The 14891-nt window shown below is 49.6% G+C and overlaps 1 protein-coding gene across 2 annotated transcripts in view; it reads right to left on the minus strand.

Moving 5' to 3' along the window:
• LOC138282929 (alanine aminotransferase 2) overlaps nucleotides 1-14891 on the minus strand; it is a 305965-nt gene that overhangs the window by 194923 nt on the left and 96151 nt on the right. For both annotated transcript variants that reach the window (XM_069220988.1, XM_069220987.1), the window contains exon 2: nucleotides 11942-12134. In XM_069220988.1, the coding sequence (XP_069077089.1) occupies nucleotides 11942-12073 (132 nt within the window). In that variant the 5' untranslated portion in view covers nucleotides 12074-12134. The remainder of the gene's footprint in view (nucleotides 1-11941; nucleotides 12135-14891) is intronic.

A 14891-nucleotide genomic window follows, 5' to 3' on the forward strand; every position in this document is an offset into this window, starting at 1 on the left:
AGGGGGCAATTCCATGATCATAGACATGTTACATGGCCATATTCGGAGTTACCATTGTGAAGCTACATATAGGTAGTGACCTATATGTAGTGCACGCGTGTAATGGTGTCCCCACACTCACAAAGTTCAGGGAATTGGCCCTGAACAATGTGGGGGCACCTTGGCTAGTGCCAGGGTGCCCTCACACTAAGTAACTTTGCACCTAACCTTTACCAGGTAAAGGTTAGACATATAGGTGACTTATAAGTTACTTAAGTGCAGTGTAAAATGGCTGTGAAATAACGTGGACGTTATTTCACTCAGGCTGCAGTGGCAGGCCTGTGTAAGAATTGTCAGAGCTCCCTATGGGTGGCAAAAGAAATGCTGCAGCCCATAGGGATCTCCTGGAACCCCAATACCCTGGGTACCTCAGTACCATATACTAGGGAATTATAAGGGTGTTCCAGTAAGCCAATGTAAATTGGTAAAAATGGTCACTAGCCTGTCAGTGACAATTTGAAAGTAATGAGAGAGCATAACCACTGAGGTTCTGGTTAGCAGAGCCTCAGTGAGACAGTTAGGCACCACACAGGGAACATACACATGCACACCTATGAGCACTGGGGCCCTGTGTGACAGGGTCCCAGTGACACATACATATAGGCCACAAACCTATGAGCACTGGGGTCCTGACCAGCAGGATCCCAGTGACACATAACAAACATACTGAAAACATAGTGTTTTCACTATGAGCACTGAGGCCTGGCTATCAGGATCCCAGTGAGACAGTGAAAACAGTGACAAACACCCTGACATACACTCACAAACAGGCCAAAAGTGGGGGTAACAAGGCTAGAAAAAGGCTACCTTCTCACACAACCCCCCCCCAAACGAAGGACAATAAGGCTAACCTTGGCCAGTTGAGACTTTATTGTCTAAGTGGTGATAAGTAGAGAGTAGCTCTGCAATAGACTGGTTACTCCCTTTATCATCCACTATATGGTTACTTCCCTGTGGGGATGTAAACCACCCTGTTTGAAGTTTTTTAGCTAAGTAACAATGTGAAGATGTATTTTCAGAGTTTCTATCAGTAAGTTTTAGTTTAGAGCAGTGGGAATTGTCCACTGAACCTATTTGTAGTGATGGAAATGCCAGACAGGGATGCTGTCTCAGAAAAGCCATAGCTGGGCAAAAACGTTGTCCATATGGCTGGAAGAGAGAACAGGGATGCTGTTTCTCTTGCGTTGGAGCAGGGCAGGGATGCTGTCCTATCAGCTCCACACTAGGGCAGGGATGCTGTCCTAAGTGTTGTGAGGCATTGCAGAGTTTCTGCACTAAAGTTTCTCTGGGAGGGTTGGAGGGATGCTCCATGTTAACTAAAATGGTGCTCTTTTTCTCACCAATGTTAGTTATCCCACAGAGAGGTACTTCCACCTCAGGGAGTACAGTTTTGCCAACTGATGATTCCCTTGGAACAGGTGCCACCCCAGGAGAGGTTTCTCCCACCACAGGAATGGTATCCTGAATGGTAGGGTGGTTAGGGGATACTGTAATACCCTTTTTACCTGTTGATGGAGAGGGTTCCTGAGTTTTCAGGCCTTCTCTCCTTTGCTTTTTCATTTCAGTTGAAATGAGAGGGAACAATTCCTCAGGGATGCCCAGCATGGCTGCATGGGCATAAAACTCTACATCAGCCCAACCTGAGGCCTCTAGGTCATTACCTAAGAGACAGTCTACAGGTAAGCTAGGTGATACCACCACCTGCTTAGGGCCAGTAACTCCACCCCAACTAAACTGAATTATAGCTAAGGGAAGAAACTTAGTGGAGTTATGGACATCAATAATCTTATACTGTTGTCCAATGATGTGTTGATCAGGGTGCACTAGGTTTTCAGTCACCAAAGTGAAACTGGCACCTGTGTCCCTGTAGGCCAAGGCCTCAACACCATTTATTGAAACTGTCTGCCTGTAATTATCCATTGTAAGGGGACAAGCAGCCAGTGTGGCAAGGCCAATGCCACTAGGTGTGACAGAAACTGTCTTGGGACTGATTACATCAGTTTCCACTATGGACCCATAAGTGAACCCAACTACACCCTTTGCTTGACTGTTGCCAGCAGTCCCACCACTAGTACCACTACTGCTAGGGGCACTAGAGCTTGATGTATTAGTGGTGGTAGGCTCAGGGGGTTTACCTGGACAGGACTTATCCCCTGGCCTATGGCCTCTGTTTTTACACACAAAGCACCAAGGCTTTTTAATGTGTGCAGGTTGGGAAGAAGAGGAATAATTTGTTTTATCCCCACCCTCTGAAGAGTGTTTAAGATTTGAAGTGGGATCTTTGGTTTTACCCTTATCCCCATGCTTATCTTGAGATTTTTCACCATCTTTCTTCTTATTGCCATCTTTGTCACCCCCTGTATGAACTTTTCTGTTCACTCTTGTTCTGACCCATTTGTCTGCCTTCTTTCCCAATTCTTGGGGAGAGGTCAGATCAGAGTCCACCAAGTACTGGTGCAACAAATCAGACACACAATTATTAAGTATATGCTCTCTCAGGATTAAGTTATACAGGCTGTCATAATCAGTAACTTTACTGCCATGTAACCACCCCTCCGAGGCCTTCACTGAATGGTCAATAAAATCAACCCAGTCTTGTGAAGACTCCTTTTTGGTCTCTCTGAACTTTATCCTGTACTGTTCAGTGGTTAAGCCATAACCATCCAGGAGTGCATTCTTAAGAACTTGGAAATTATTGGCATCATTTTCTTTCACAGTAAGGAGCCTATCCCTACCTTTTCCACTAAATGATAGCCATAGGATAGCAGCCCACTGCCTTTGAGGGACATCCTGTACAACACAGGCCCTCTCAAGTGCAGCAAACCACTTGTTAATGTCATCCCCCTCCTTATAAGGGGGAACTATCTTGTGCAGATTCCTGGAATCATGCTCTTTTGCAGGATGACTATGGGGAATACTGCTGCTGCCACCATGGGTTTCTAAACCCAACTTCTGTCTTTCCCTCTCTACTTCCAAAGACTGTCTATCCAAATCCAGCTGTTGCTTCTTGAGCTTCAGTCTGGTTTGTTCCACTCTCAATCTATTGAGCTCCCTTTCTAACAATCTGTCATCAGGGTGGGTGGGAGGGACATTTCTAGATACAGAGTTATGATGGGAATGAACAGAAGGAGACCTGTCCCTTACAGAGGGCACCCTAACAGCTTGGCTACCAGTATAATGTGAGAGCACACCATTAGTATGGTGTGATTCAACCTCTGTACCAACTATGCTAGACTGTCTAGTAATGGGCAGGCTGAGAAGTTTCTTTCCTGAACCTTTTCCTGGGGGAGTCCCTGGATCAGATTGAGAACCATTAGCTACTTTTTCTACAGATTGGGCACTTATGGCCTTATCCTGTACTCTAAGCATATTAATTAACAGTTCTAAGGAAGGATTCTTCCCTACACTCAAACCTCTCTCTATGCAGAGACTCCTTGCTCCTTTCCAGCTAAGGTGATCATATGCAAGTTTGGACAGTTCAACATTTTTTCCTGTGCCAGACATTTTTTAGAGAGAGTTAAAGTGATAGAAAAAGAGAAAAAAGTTTTCAGAACTTTTTGGAAAGACAGAAAAAACTTTTTAAACTTTTAAGAACTTTTTGAAAGTTTTAGAAGTACTTTTCAGCACTTAGAAAAGAGTGAAAAGAGGAAATGCAAAACTTTTTGGCTATGTGTATATACACTGACCTTGTTTTGTATATTTTTCTCTTATGAAAAGTACAATGACAAGAGTGGTAAGTAGTCTCAAGCACTTATCCCACCACTGCACAACCAATGTAGGAGGCTGGACTGGCTTGTAGTGAGTACCAAGGGGTACTTGCACCTTGCACCAGGCCCAGTTATCCCTTATTAGTGTATAGGGTGTCTAGCAGCTTAGGCTGATAGATAATGGTAGCTTAGCAGAGCAGCTTAGGCTGAACTAGGAGGCGTGTGAAGCTACTACAGTACCACTTAGTGTCATATGCACAATATCATAAGAAAACACAATACACAGTTATACTAAAAATAAAGGTACTTTATTTTTATGACAATATGCCAAAGTATCTTAGAGTGTACCCTCAGTGAGAGGATAGGAAATATACACAAGATATATATACACAATAGCAAAAATATGCAGTATAGTCTTAGAAAACAGTGCAAACAATGTATAGTTACAATAGGATGCAATGGGGAAACATAGGGATAGGGGCAACACAAACCATATACTCCAAAAGTGGAATGCGAACCACGAATGGACCCCAAACCTATGTGACCTTGTAGAGGGTCGCTGGGACTATTAGAAAATAGTGAGAGTTAGAAAAATAACCCTCCCCAAGACCCTGCAAAGTGAGTGCAAAGTGCACTAAAGTTCCCCTAAGGACAAGATAGTCGTGTTAGAGGAATAATGCAGGAAAGACACAAACCAGCAATGCAACAACTGTGGATTTCCAATCTAGGGTACCTGTGGAACAAGGGGACCAAGTCCAAAAGTCACAAGCAAGTCGGAGATGGGCAGATGCCCAGGAAATGCCAGCTGCGGGTGCAAAGAAGCTTCGACTGGACAGAAGAAGCTGAGGTTTCTGCAGGAACGAAAAGGGCTAGAGACTTCCCCTTTGGTGGACGGATCCCTCTCGCCGTGGAGAGTCGTGCAGAAGTGTTTTCCCGCCGGAAGGACGCCAACAAGCCTTGCTACACGCAAATCGTGCGTTTGGCGTTTTTGGACGCTGCTGGGGCCCAGGAGGGACCAGGAGGTCGCAAATTGGACCTGAAGAGAGAGGGGACGTCGAGCAAGAGAAAGAGCCCTCACTGAAGCAGGTAGCACCCGGAGAAGTGCCAGAAAGAGGCACTACAAGGATGCGTGAAACGGTGCTCGCTGAAGTTGCACAAAGGAGTCCCACGTCGCCGGAGACCAACTTAGAAAGTCGTGCAATGCAGGTTAGAGTGCCGTGGACCCAGGCTTGGCTGTGCACAAAGGATTTCCGCCGGAAGTGCACAGGGGCCGGAGTAGCTGCAAAGTCGCGGTTCCCAGCAATGCAGCCCAGCGAGGTGAGGCAAGGACTTACCTCCACCAAACTTGGGCTGAAGAGTCACTGGACTGTGGGGGTCTCTTGGACAGCGTCGCTGGATTCGAGGAACCTCGCTCGTCGTGCTGAGAGGAGACCCAAGGGACCGGTAATGCAGCTTTTTGGTGCCTGCGGTTGCAGGGGGAAGATTCCGTCGACCCACGGGAGATTTCTTCTGAGCTTCTGGTGCAGAGAGGAGGCAGACTACCCCCACAGCATGCACAAGCAGGAAAACAGTCGAGAAGGCGGCAGGATCAGCGTTACAGAGTTGCAGTAGTCGTCTTTGCTACTATGTTGCAGGTTTGCAGGCTTCCAGCGCGGTCAGCGGTCGATTCCTTATCAGAAGGTGAAGAGAGAGATGCAGAGGAACTCGGCTGAGTTCATGCATTCGTTATCTACAGTTTCCCCAGAGACAGAGACCCTAAATAGCCAGAAAAGAGGGTTTGGCTACCTAGGAGAGAGGAAAGGCTACTAACACCTGAAGGAGCCTATCAGCAGGAGTCTCTGACGTCACCTGGTGGCACTGGCCACTCAGAGCAGTCCAGTGTGCCAGCAGCACCTCTGTTTCCAAGATGGCAGAGGTCTGGAGCACACTGGAGGAGCTCTGGACACCTCCCAGGGGAGGTGCAGGTCAGGGGAGTGGTCACTCCCCTTTCCTTTGTCCAGTTTCGCGCCAGAGCAGGGGCTAAGGGGTCCCTGAACCGGTGTAGACTGGCTTATGCAGAATTGGGCACATCTGTGCCCAACAAAGCATTTCCAGAGGCTGGGGGAGGCTACTCCTCCCCTGCCTTCACACCATTTTCCAAAGGGAGAGGGTGTCACACCCTCTCTCAGAGGAAGTCCTTTGTTCTGCCATCCTGGGCCAGGCCTGGCTGGACCCCAGGAGGGCCGATGCCTGTCTGAGGGGTTGGCAGCAGCAGCAGCTGCAGTGAAACCCCAGGAAGGGCAGTCTGGCAGTACCAGGGTCTGTGCTACAGACCACTGGGACCATGGGATTGTGCCAACTATGCCAGGGTGGCATAGAGGGGGCAATTCCATGATCATAGACATGTTACATGGCCATATTCGGAGTTACCATTGTGAAGCTACATATAGGTAGTGACCTATATGTAGTGCACGCGTGTAATGGTGTCCCCACACTCACAAAGTTCAGGGAATTGGCCCTGAACAATGTGGGGGCACCTTGGCTAGTGCCAGGGTGCCCTCACACTAAGTAACTTTGCACCTAACCTTTACCAGGTAAAGGTTAGACATATAGGTGACTTATAAGTTACTTAAGTGCAGTGTAAAATGGCTGTGAAATAACGTGGACGTTATTTCACTCAGGCTGCAGTGGCAGGCCTGTGTAAGAATTGTCAGAGCTCCCTATGGGTGGCAAAAGAAATGCTGCAGCCCATAGGGATCTCCTGGAACCCCAATACCCTGGGTACCTCAGTACCATATACTAGGGAATTATAAGGGTGTTCCAGTAAGCCAATGTAAATTGGTAAAAATGGTCACTAGCCTGTCAGTGACAATTTGAAAGTAATGAGAGAGCATAACCACTGAGGTTCTGGTTAGCAGAGCCTCAGTGAGACAGTTAGGCACCACACAGGGAACATACACATGCACACCTATGAGCACTGGGGCCCTGTGTGACAGGGTCCCAGTGACACATACATATAGGCCACAAACCTATGAGCACTGGGGTCCTGACCAGCAGGATCCCAGTGACACATAACAAACATACTGAAAACATAGTGTTTTCACTATGAGCACTGAGGCCTGGCTATCAGGATCCCAGTGAGACAGTGAAAACAGTGACAAACACCCTGACATACACTCACAAACAGGCCAAAAGTGGGGGTAACAAGGCTAGAAAGAGGCTACCTTCTCACACAGAGGCAAGCATCCACCAAGAAGTGCGGCCTCAAACGCAGAGCCTGGGAGTCGGCAATCCCAGTGGGTGATGAGGTTCCGGTAAAAGATGGGTGGCCTGGTAGTAGGTTTAGGTTGCCTTTTGAGGCGGACTGTAGTTCAGAGAAAAGGTATCATGATCACTGTCAAACGCAGAAGTGAAGAGATCAATTAATACTCTGACATACGGCCAACGAGGGTGGCAGCGTGCCACGGAGAAGACCAAGACGGTGGTGAGGATAGGATGCCACTTCTAGTGGACCTGAATCCTACAGGTTCACAACATTCCATCAAGCACTGCTTGTGATTTGTGGGGTAAACAGCTCAGAGAGGTTCTGCGGCGGCCAGGCGCTACCATAAGAAGCAATGTTAGCGCAGAGGATCAGACAACAAGCAGGGCGCACGGAGTATGAACCGGGACTCCTCACACACTCGCAGGCCTCAAGGTCTGGAGGGGAATAAGGGAATTATAACTACGTGTGCAGCCCACCGGCAGAAGCGCAGATTTTATAGCGCAGCCTGTCTACCAGCCTTTAACCCCAAGGCTGCTGACAAAAAGGGCTGGCTAAAACCTAAGCGCACCGAGGCGCTCTTCTAAATCTAGAACAACGTGATACGACATGGTAAGCATCGTCTGAGGCTAGCTCCCGTGAGGCCTCTTGGCGCTGTGGTTAGAGGCCTCGGGGGTCTTCAGGGGGGCTGCACTGCTACTTACCCTGCAGCACGGCTTGCTGAGCCCAGGGGTGGCCAGTGCGTACAGTCTTCTCACTGGCATGTGAGGTCAGGGCAGAGGTCCCAATGGGACAGCAGTAGTTCATGCCTAGGGATGCCCCAGGCAGGGGCAGGGCCCCTCCAGCCGGTGTGCTGAAATGTCACAATGAATGCCACAGGCCTGGGCTGCGCTCACCGGGAGCCACCCTGTGAGGGCCGGCAGCACATCAGGGTATTCACAGGAGCAGCAGGGGGGCTGCACCAGGGAGAGAAAGGCGGATCCTGGGAGGGGTGCGAGGTGGGTGAGATGTGGAGGAGAGAGGGAGATGAGAGAGGAGAAGTGTGGTGTGGAGAGAAGGCGGGGAGATGGGGTGGGGAGAGAAGAGGGAAGATGGGGAGTCGAGGGGGAGGTGCAGAGGAGAAGGGCATGTAGAGAAGGGAGGTTTGGAGAGAAGAGGATGAGATGAGGGGAGAGGTGGAGAGAGAAGGGTAGTGAGTAGAGAGGTGGAGGGAAGAGGTTGAGAAGCGGATAAGGTGGAGAGGAGAGAGGTGGAGAGAGAAGGGTAGTGAGTACAGAGGTGGAGGGAAGAGGTTGAGAAGCGGATAAGGTGGAGAGGAGAGAGGTGGAGAGAGAAGGGTAGTGAGTACAGAGGTGGAGGGAAGAGGTTGAGAAGGTGAGAAGCGGATAAGGTGGAGGAAGAGGGTGAGGTGGAAAGTAGAGGGTGAGGTGGACAGAAGGGGGATGAGATGAAGAGATGAGAAGGGTGGTCTGGAGAGAGGCTGGGATGGAGAGACGAGAGCGAGATGGAAAGAGGGAGATGGAGAGAGGAAAAAGCAGGGGAGAGAGCAGAAGGGTGGTATGGGGAGGGGAGATTGAGGTGGAGAGAGGAAGTTGCAATGGAGAAGAAGACGAGTGGCGTGGAGAGAGGAGGGTCAGATGGAGGGAGCAGAAGGGTGCTGCGGGGAGACAGAATATGAGGTAATCAGGGCTCATGAAAGCAGGAGATGCCCCCGTTACCAGTAGGCCTGGGTGGAACTCGTGGAGTTTCACAGCTAAAAACTCAGCAAGATCCTGTGGAGTTCCACGAGCCGTGGAGTTTTAGTGCGTTACTCTGCTCGTGCTAATTTCTAGCACTGGGAGCTCGTCCCGCGCGCTGTAAAATCAGCACGAACAGCACCGCGCAGCGTGCCAGAGGTGCTACTTTTTTCTGCTGCTCGAGTAGATTACTTTCTCAACGTGAGCGACAGCTTTCTCAATGTGAGCGACAGCGACCTGCCATGACTGCACACGCTGAGGAATCTCGACGGGAGGGCTTCTAGCGCTTGATTTTCTCGCTCACCAACAAAGTTGGCAAGCCAAACATGAGAAAAACCTCTGTCACACGGCGATTGGTGGGAGTTTTCCCAAAGGGAAAACTCAGTGAACTCCACGAGGGGAGTTGACCACCCACCACTAGATACCAGTAATTTTTATTACTCTCAATTCAGCCCTCCCTTCCCGCAATTCTTACTGGGACAGAGAGCATATCTTACCTCAGAAGTGATTTTTTATTTTTATATATCCAAGCAGACACTAAAATCAAAACTAGAGGTACGTCAGACTTCCTCTTCCTGTCGCTCTTTATAAAGAGGAAGTAGTCATTACCCCCTCATTCACCTTCCGTGTTCCTGCCCTTCCAGGGTGAGAGAATACCGAAGCAATAAAAAGCAACCTGAAAAAGTACCTATCCAAGAAGGTCACGCCAAAGTGAAAGCTTATCGACCATACATCAACTCGCGATTCATGCAAAACGCCATCCAACACCTTGTCCCCAAAACTTGCAGAGGCCCCTCCTGAACCTGGGGGTGATGACGCTTCATGAAGGTAGGTGGGGACACCCAAGTGGCTGCCAGAGAGGTGTCTTTCATGGACATTTTAGCATTGCCAAGAAGGCCAACACATCTCAGATCGAGGTACCCCACACAACCCCAGGTAGGAATATACCATCCTTGTCTCAAGCACAAACGATGGATCGCTTAAGCCATCAAGGAAGAGCAGCTGAAGAAGGTCCTAAGTCTGGAGTATCAAAAGTCACGGACAGGGCATGAGGTTGCCTAAACGGAGCGGGTCTCGCCACACAGATGGAGCTCTGAAGATCCACTGCGTGAAGCCTCTCCTCCTCTGCAGATGAAGGCGATTGAAAGAGCCTGAGAAATACAAGGTCTGGGCAAACATGGAAGCCAGTTAGAACCTTGGGAATAAAGGATGGACCTGGTAGGAAAAAAGGGTCACGAGAAGAAGATTGTATTGTATTGTAATAGTATTTATATAGCGCGTACTACCCCTGACGAGGCGTCGAAGCACTTTTCGGCAAGCATAAGATGTGGCCAGAGCTGCAGTCCTTGGGACTGGGACCCACGTTCAAATCCAGGCGTCGGCTGAACCCCCTGTGATTCTGGGCAAATCACTTAATCTCAAAAAAAATAATCTGTGCACTGTAATCTACAGCTCATGTAAAGAGCTCTAATTCTCTTGGGCCAAGTTTGTGCCGTGTAAAACTGCAAAAAATAAGAAAGGGTGCTTCAGAAGATTTTAGTGAATCAGGTGGAGCTTCTGGTCATCCCTCGTCGGTCCAGGCGGAAGGGATGTTCTGCTTCTACAGGTGTCAACAACCCTCTACAGAGCGTTTCCCACAGTCACCTCCCCTGGACCGGTGCATTGGCGCGTCACCATCAAAGGGTCTGGAGCTTGAAGGGCTGAACCTTCAACATCTGATTGCTCACAAGTAGCCAACTCTCTTCAACAATCCAGACTTTCAGCCGCTCTTGAACTTTATGCAAGAGGTTTGTTTCCTTGTGTCCTCCAGACCCTTCTGCATGTGACTCTATACATATGTTAGATTTCCTGGGAGAGGACTGCTTTGGGGCCAGCACCATCTACCTTGTGCGGCCGGTTGCCTGCAGTTACACCTTTCAGGAGGATTTACGTCTCAGATCTGGTTTCTAGGCTTCTAGGCAGTTTTATCTTTAAAGACCAATTATTCATACCCTGGTGCCTTCCGGGCCCTGCTTTCAATCCTTAGGACTCTACAAGGGTCTTCCTTTGATCTACTAGGGTCTGCCACTTTAAAATTCCGTTCCTGTAAAGTATTTTTTCTAGTGGCACTGAATTATGGGAGAAAAATAGAGGAACTGGGGACCCTGTAGTTCTGTTATGCCTTTCAAAAAATGTTTACGGACTATCTATGCACTATTCAGATCGCACTTGCACTCTATGAAAGAACATGAATTCATTCATTCATTCATTCACATAGGAGAGTATACAGATGAATGCCCCTGTGGAGCAGTAGAGGGTGTGAGGTCTGGTTTATAAACCAATCCTGTGTTATCTTATTCCCAAAATGTGCCCCCAAACTGCCATGGCCGCCACACATCTGTGCGCCGCTGTTAGCAGATTAAGATGCCACAGATGTGATCTTTGATCTAATGCAGCCATCAAAGGTCCAGGGAGCGCTTTACCAGGCTGACTCTTAGCACTCGCACTGTTCACATGAAAGCCACCGGGGCAGCATCTGTTCAATGTTACACTGCAAACGGCCTCTTAAAACGATCCTGTAAGGTTTCAGTTAACTGTGTCATGAAATAAATAAACGAAAAACGAGTTTTGTGAACATTCTTGATTAGAAAGTAGGGGGTGCGAGAAGAAAGCTCTAGGGCTCCGAAGCCGCCTCGGGGTAGTGCGTAGATACTGTACGAAAATATTATTATTAATGATAAACACAATAAAATTAATGCCAAAAACAATAATACTAGGGACTCTGGTAATGATAAGATCGATAATACTAGCAAAAGTACTACTTCTAACAGTAATAACGACAAAAATAATATCAATAAAAAGAACAATAGTAACACTAATAATAGCAATTATCGTAATATTAATGGCACTAACAATAATGATATTAGTAATAATAACGGCACTAATTAGTGTTAATATTGATAATAGTAATGCTAATGTCATTAATAATTACAACACTAATGACAACAATAATAGTAATATTAACGGCAATAATAAAAACAATATCATTGCTATTGTTAATATTACTAATAGTATTAGTAATAATAATACCTATAACAACAATAGCAAAAACACTAAAAACCATACTAATCATAATATTACGAATAATGTTAATATTATGAATACAATTATTAGTAATAATAAAACACTCACATAAACACTGAAAAAAAACAAGAATAGTAATATTCATGGCCCGGTACCTGCTCCAGCTCCTTCTGCAGCTCCAGGGCGCGGGCGACGATGGGGCCCCGCACCGCGTACTCCACGCGCTTCACGCAGGGGTTCATGGAGTCCAGGGAGAGCACCCGCTCCCGCACTGTGCCGTTCTCCATCCTGCCCAGGGCGCTGTCCAGCTGCTGCCGCTGCTGCTCCTGCCTGGATCCGGACACCGTCCTGCGGAAGAAGGGGCGAGAACTCAGAGGGGGGCGCCAAGAAGACGCTGCGCCTGCGACCTGCTGCGCGCAGCTGGCCGGGCTCCGGAGCCAGCTCATATCTAGCGCCTCGCTGCGAGGGAGGGGCGCTGGCCGGAGCAGGAGGGGGTGGCCAAGGTTCCTCTGGCGCGGCTCCAGGCGCCCCACTCCACCTGGCACTTCTAGCGCTCTTTTATGTATATGTGCGACTTCTATAGCACACTCTAGCACGTTATCCGCTTCAGTGCGCTTGAAAGATGTACGCCCCCCACGTGGCACGGTCAACAGAGACTCTCGTCCAGTGTCCTGAACTTCTCCTTAAGCAGTTCGTGGCTAGTATGGCACACACTGCACCTGAATCTTCGAGGTTTGCCCCTGGCGGTGCCCAGCCTCCTGGCAGCTGAGTTTGCCCGGGCTGGGAGGGCACGACGGTTGGCAGAGCCCAGTAACGTCGACGTGGCACCTTCGGTGGCTGTCGGAGGTCTGAGACTGCGTCTCAGGAGGGAGAGGAAACTTTCCGCCTCTTACGAAACTTTCTCCGTCCTCTCCTCTCTGAGTGACATCTGGGTCCTCCCTCCTCGCTCCGAGTGATATCTGCCCTCCCCTCTCAGGGTGATAGCTACGCCCCCCTCCTCTCTCCGAGGGATATCTGCGTCCTCCCTCCTCACTCCGAGTGATATGTGGGTCCTCCCTCCTCACTCCGAGTGATATCTGGGTCCTCCCTCCTCTCTCCGAGTGATATCTACCCTCCCCCTCTCTCCGAGTGAGATCTGTCCCATACAAGCCAGGAGTGAGCGTGCTCTTGATCCAGCGTCAAAGACGTGTTTGGAGGCGCTATTTCGCGCTCAAGGCGCGCTCAGTGGCCTTGGCGTTGGGCGATTGCGCACGGGTTGCCTGCCAGGGTGGCACCGGTGCACGGCTCCGCTTCCCGCCCAGGTCCTGCCAGAGTTTGATCTGAGATGGGCCGGGACAGCTCCGGAGACGCTGAGCTTCTCCCCCCTCCCCCGGCCCCCGCAAGGTCTGCAGAGCAGGTTCCTCTGAAAGGTCCCCCCAGGCGCTTTTGTGTTGCAACCTGCCCTGCTGCAGGGGCGGGAGATTCCCACGGGCGGAGCAGAAGCAAGAGACTGCTTTCAATTTACATGGAGAGAGACATGCACGTGACCCCACCACAGGGTCCGAAGAGCGCTATCAGCCTGTCTCTTTCCTCCTGGAATCTGTCTCTCATACAAATGCCACAGAGATCTCTCTTACCTTGAGTGAAGCAGCAGTAGGCTGTCTCTTCCTACAGTCTGTACCTGCATGGAACTAGCTGCAAAGGCTGTCTCTTACACTCAGGCCCGTCTCTGAGCAGGAGAAGTGACACTGGGCTGTCTCTTGCAGTCTGGAGTTCACCCCTGACTTAAGGTGGCTTCACTGGGCTGTCTCTTCCTACAGTCTGTACCTGCATGGAGCTAGCTGCAAAGGCTGTCTCTTACACTCATGCCCGTCTCTGAGCAGGAGAAGTGATACTGGGCTGTCTCTTGCAGTCGGGAGTTCACCCCTGGCACAAGGTGCCTCTTCCACAGTCTGTATCTGTGTGGAGGTAGCAGCCTCGGACTGTCTCAGACACATAAGACAGTCTCTGAGTAAGAGAAGTTGTAGTGCTTTGTCTAGTACATCTATGCGCCCGTCTCGGACTAGGAGAATTGGCACTGGACTGTCTCTTAGAGTCTCGAGTTCACCCCTGTCATAAGGTGGAGCACTGCGCTTCCTCTTGCAGTCTATAAGAGCAAGACGGTATGTGCATTGGGCGGTCTCTTACACCCAGCCTGTCTCTGAGTGGTAGAATTAGATGTAGGCTGTCTCTTACACCTCTGAACACTCACTTCAAGGGAGAAGAGGCTCTGAATGAGCTGTCTCTTAAAACCTGAGCCCGTGTCGGTATGGGAGAAGTAGTACTGGGCTGTCTCGTACAGTCGAGCTAACCTCTCTGCAAGAAGATGGCAACACTGGGCTGTCTCTTCCCGCAGTCTGTGCTTGTGTGGAGGTAGCTGCATTGAGCTGTCTCTTATACTGGAGTTCACCTCTGGTTAAGAAGATGGCGGCACTGGGCTGTCTCTTCCCTGTACCTGTGTCGAGGTAGCTGCATTGGGCTGTCTCTTATACTGGAGTTCACCTCTGGTTAAGAAGATGGCGGCACTGGGCTGTCTCTTCCCTGTACCTGTGTGGAGGTAGCTGCATTGAGCTGTCTCTTATACTGGAGTTCACCTCTGGTTAAGAAGATGGCGGCACTGGGCTGTCTCTTCCCTGTACCTGTGTCGAGGTAGCTGCATTGGGCTGTCTCTTATACTGGAGTTCACCTCTGGTTAAGAAGATGGCGGCACTGGGCTGTCTCTTCCCTGTACCTGTGTGGAGGTAGCTGCATTGAGCTGTCTCTTATACTGGAGTTCACCTCTGGTTAAGAAGATGGCGGCACTGGGCTGTCTCTTCCCTGTACCTGTGTCGAGGTAGCTGCATTGGGCTGTCTCTTATACTGGAGTTCACCTCTGGTTAAGAAGATGGCGGCACTGGGCTGTCTCTTCCCTGTACCTGTGTGGAGGTAGCTGCATTGAGCTGTCTCTTATACTGGAGTTCACCTCTGGTTAAGAAGATGGCGGCACTGGGCTGTCTCTTCCCTGTACCTGTGTCGAGGTAGCTGCATTGGGCTGTCTCTTATACTGGAGTTCACCTCTGGTTAAGAAGATGGCGGCACTGGGCTGTC

This window comes from Pleurodeles waltl, chromosome 2_2 (assembly GCF_031143425.1).
Source record: "Pleurodeles waltl isolate 20211129_DDA chromosome 2_2, aPleWal1.hap1.20221129, whole genome shotgun sequence".
NCBI lineage: Eukaryota > Metazoa > Chordata > Amphibia > Caudata > Salamandridae > Pleurodeles > Pleurodeles waltl.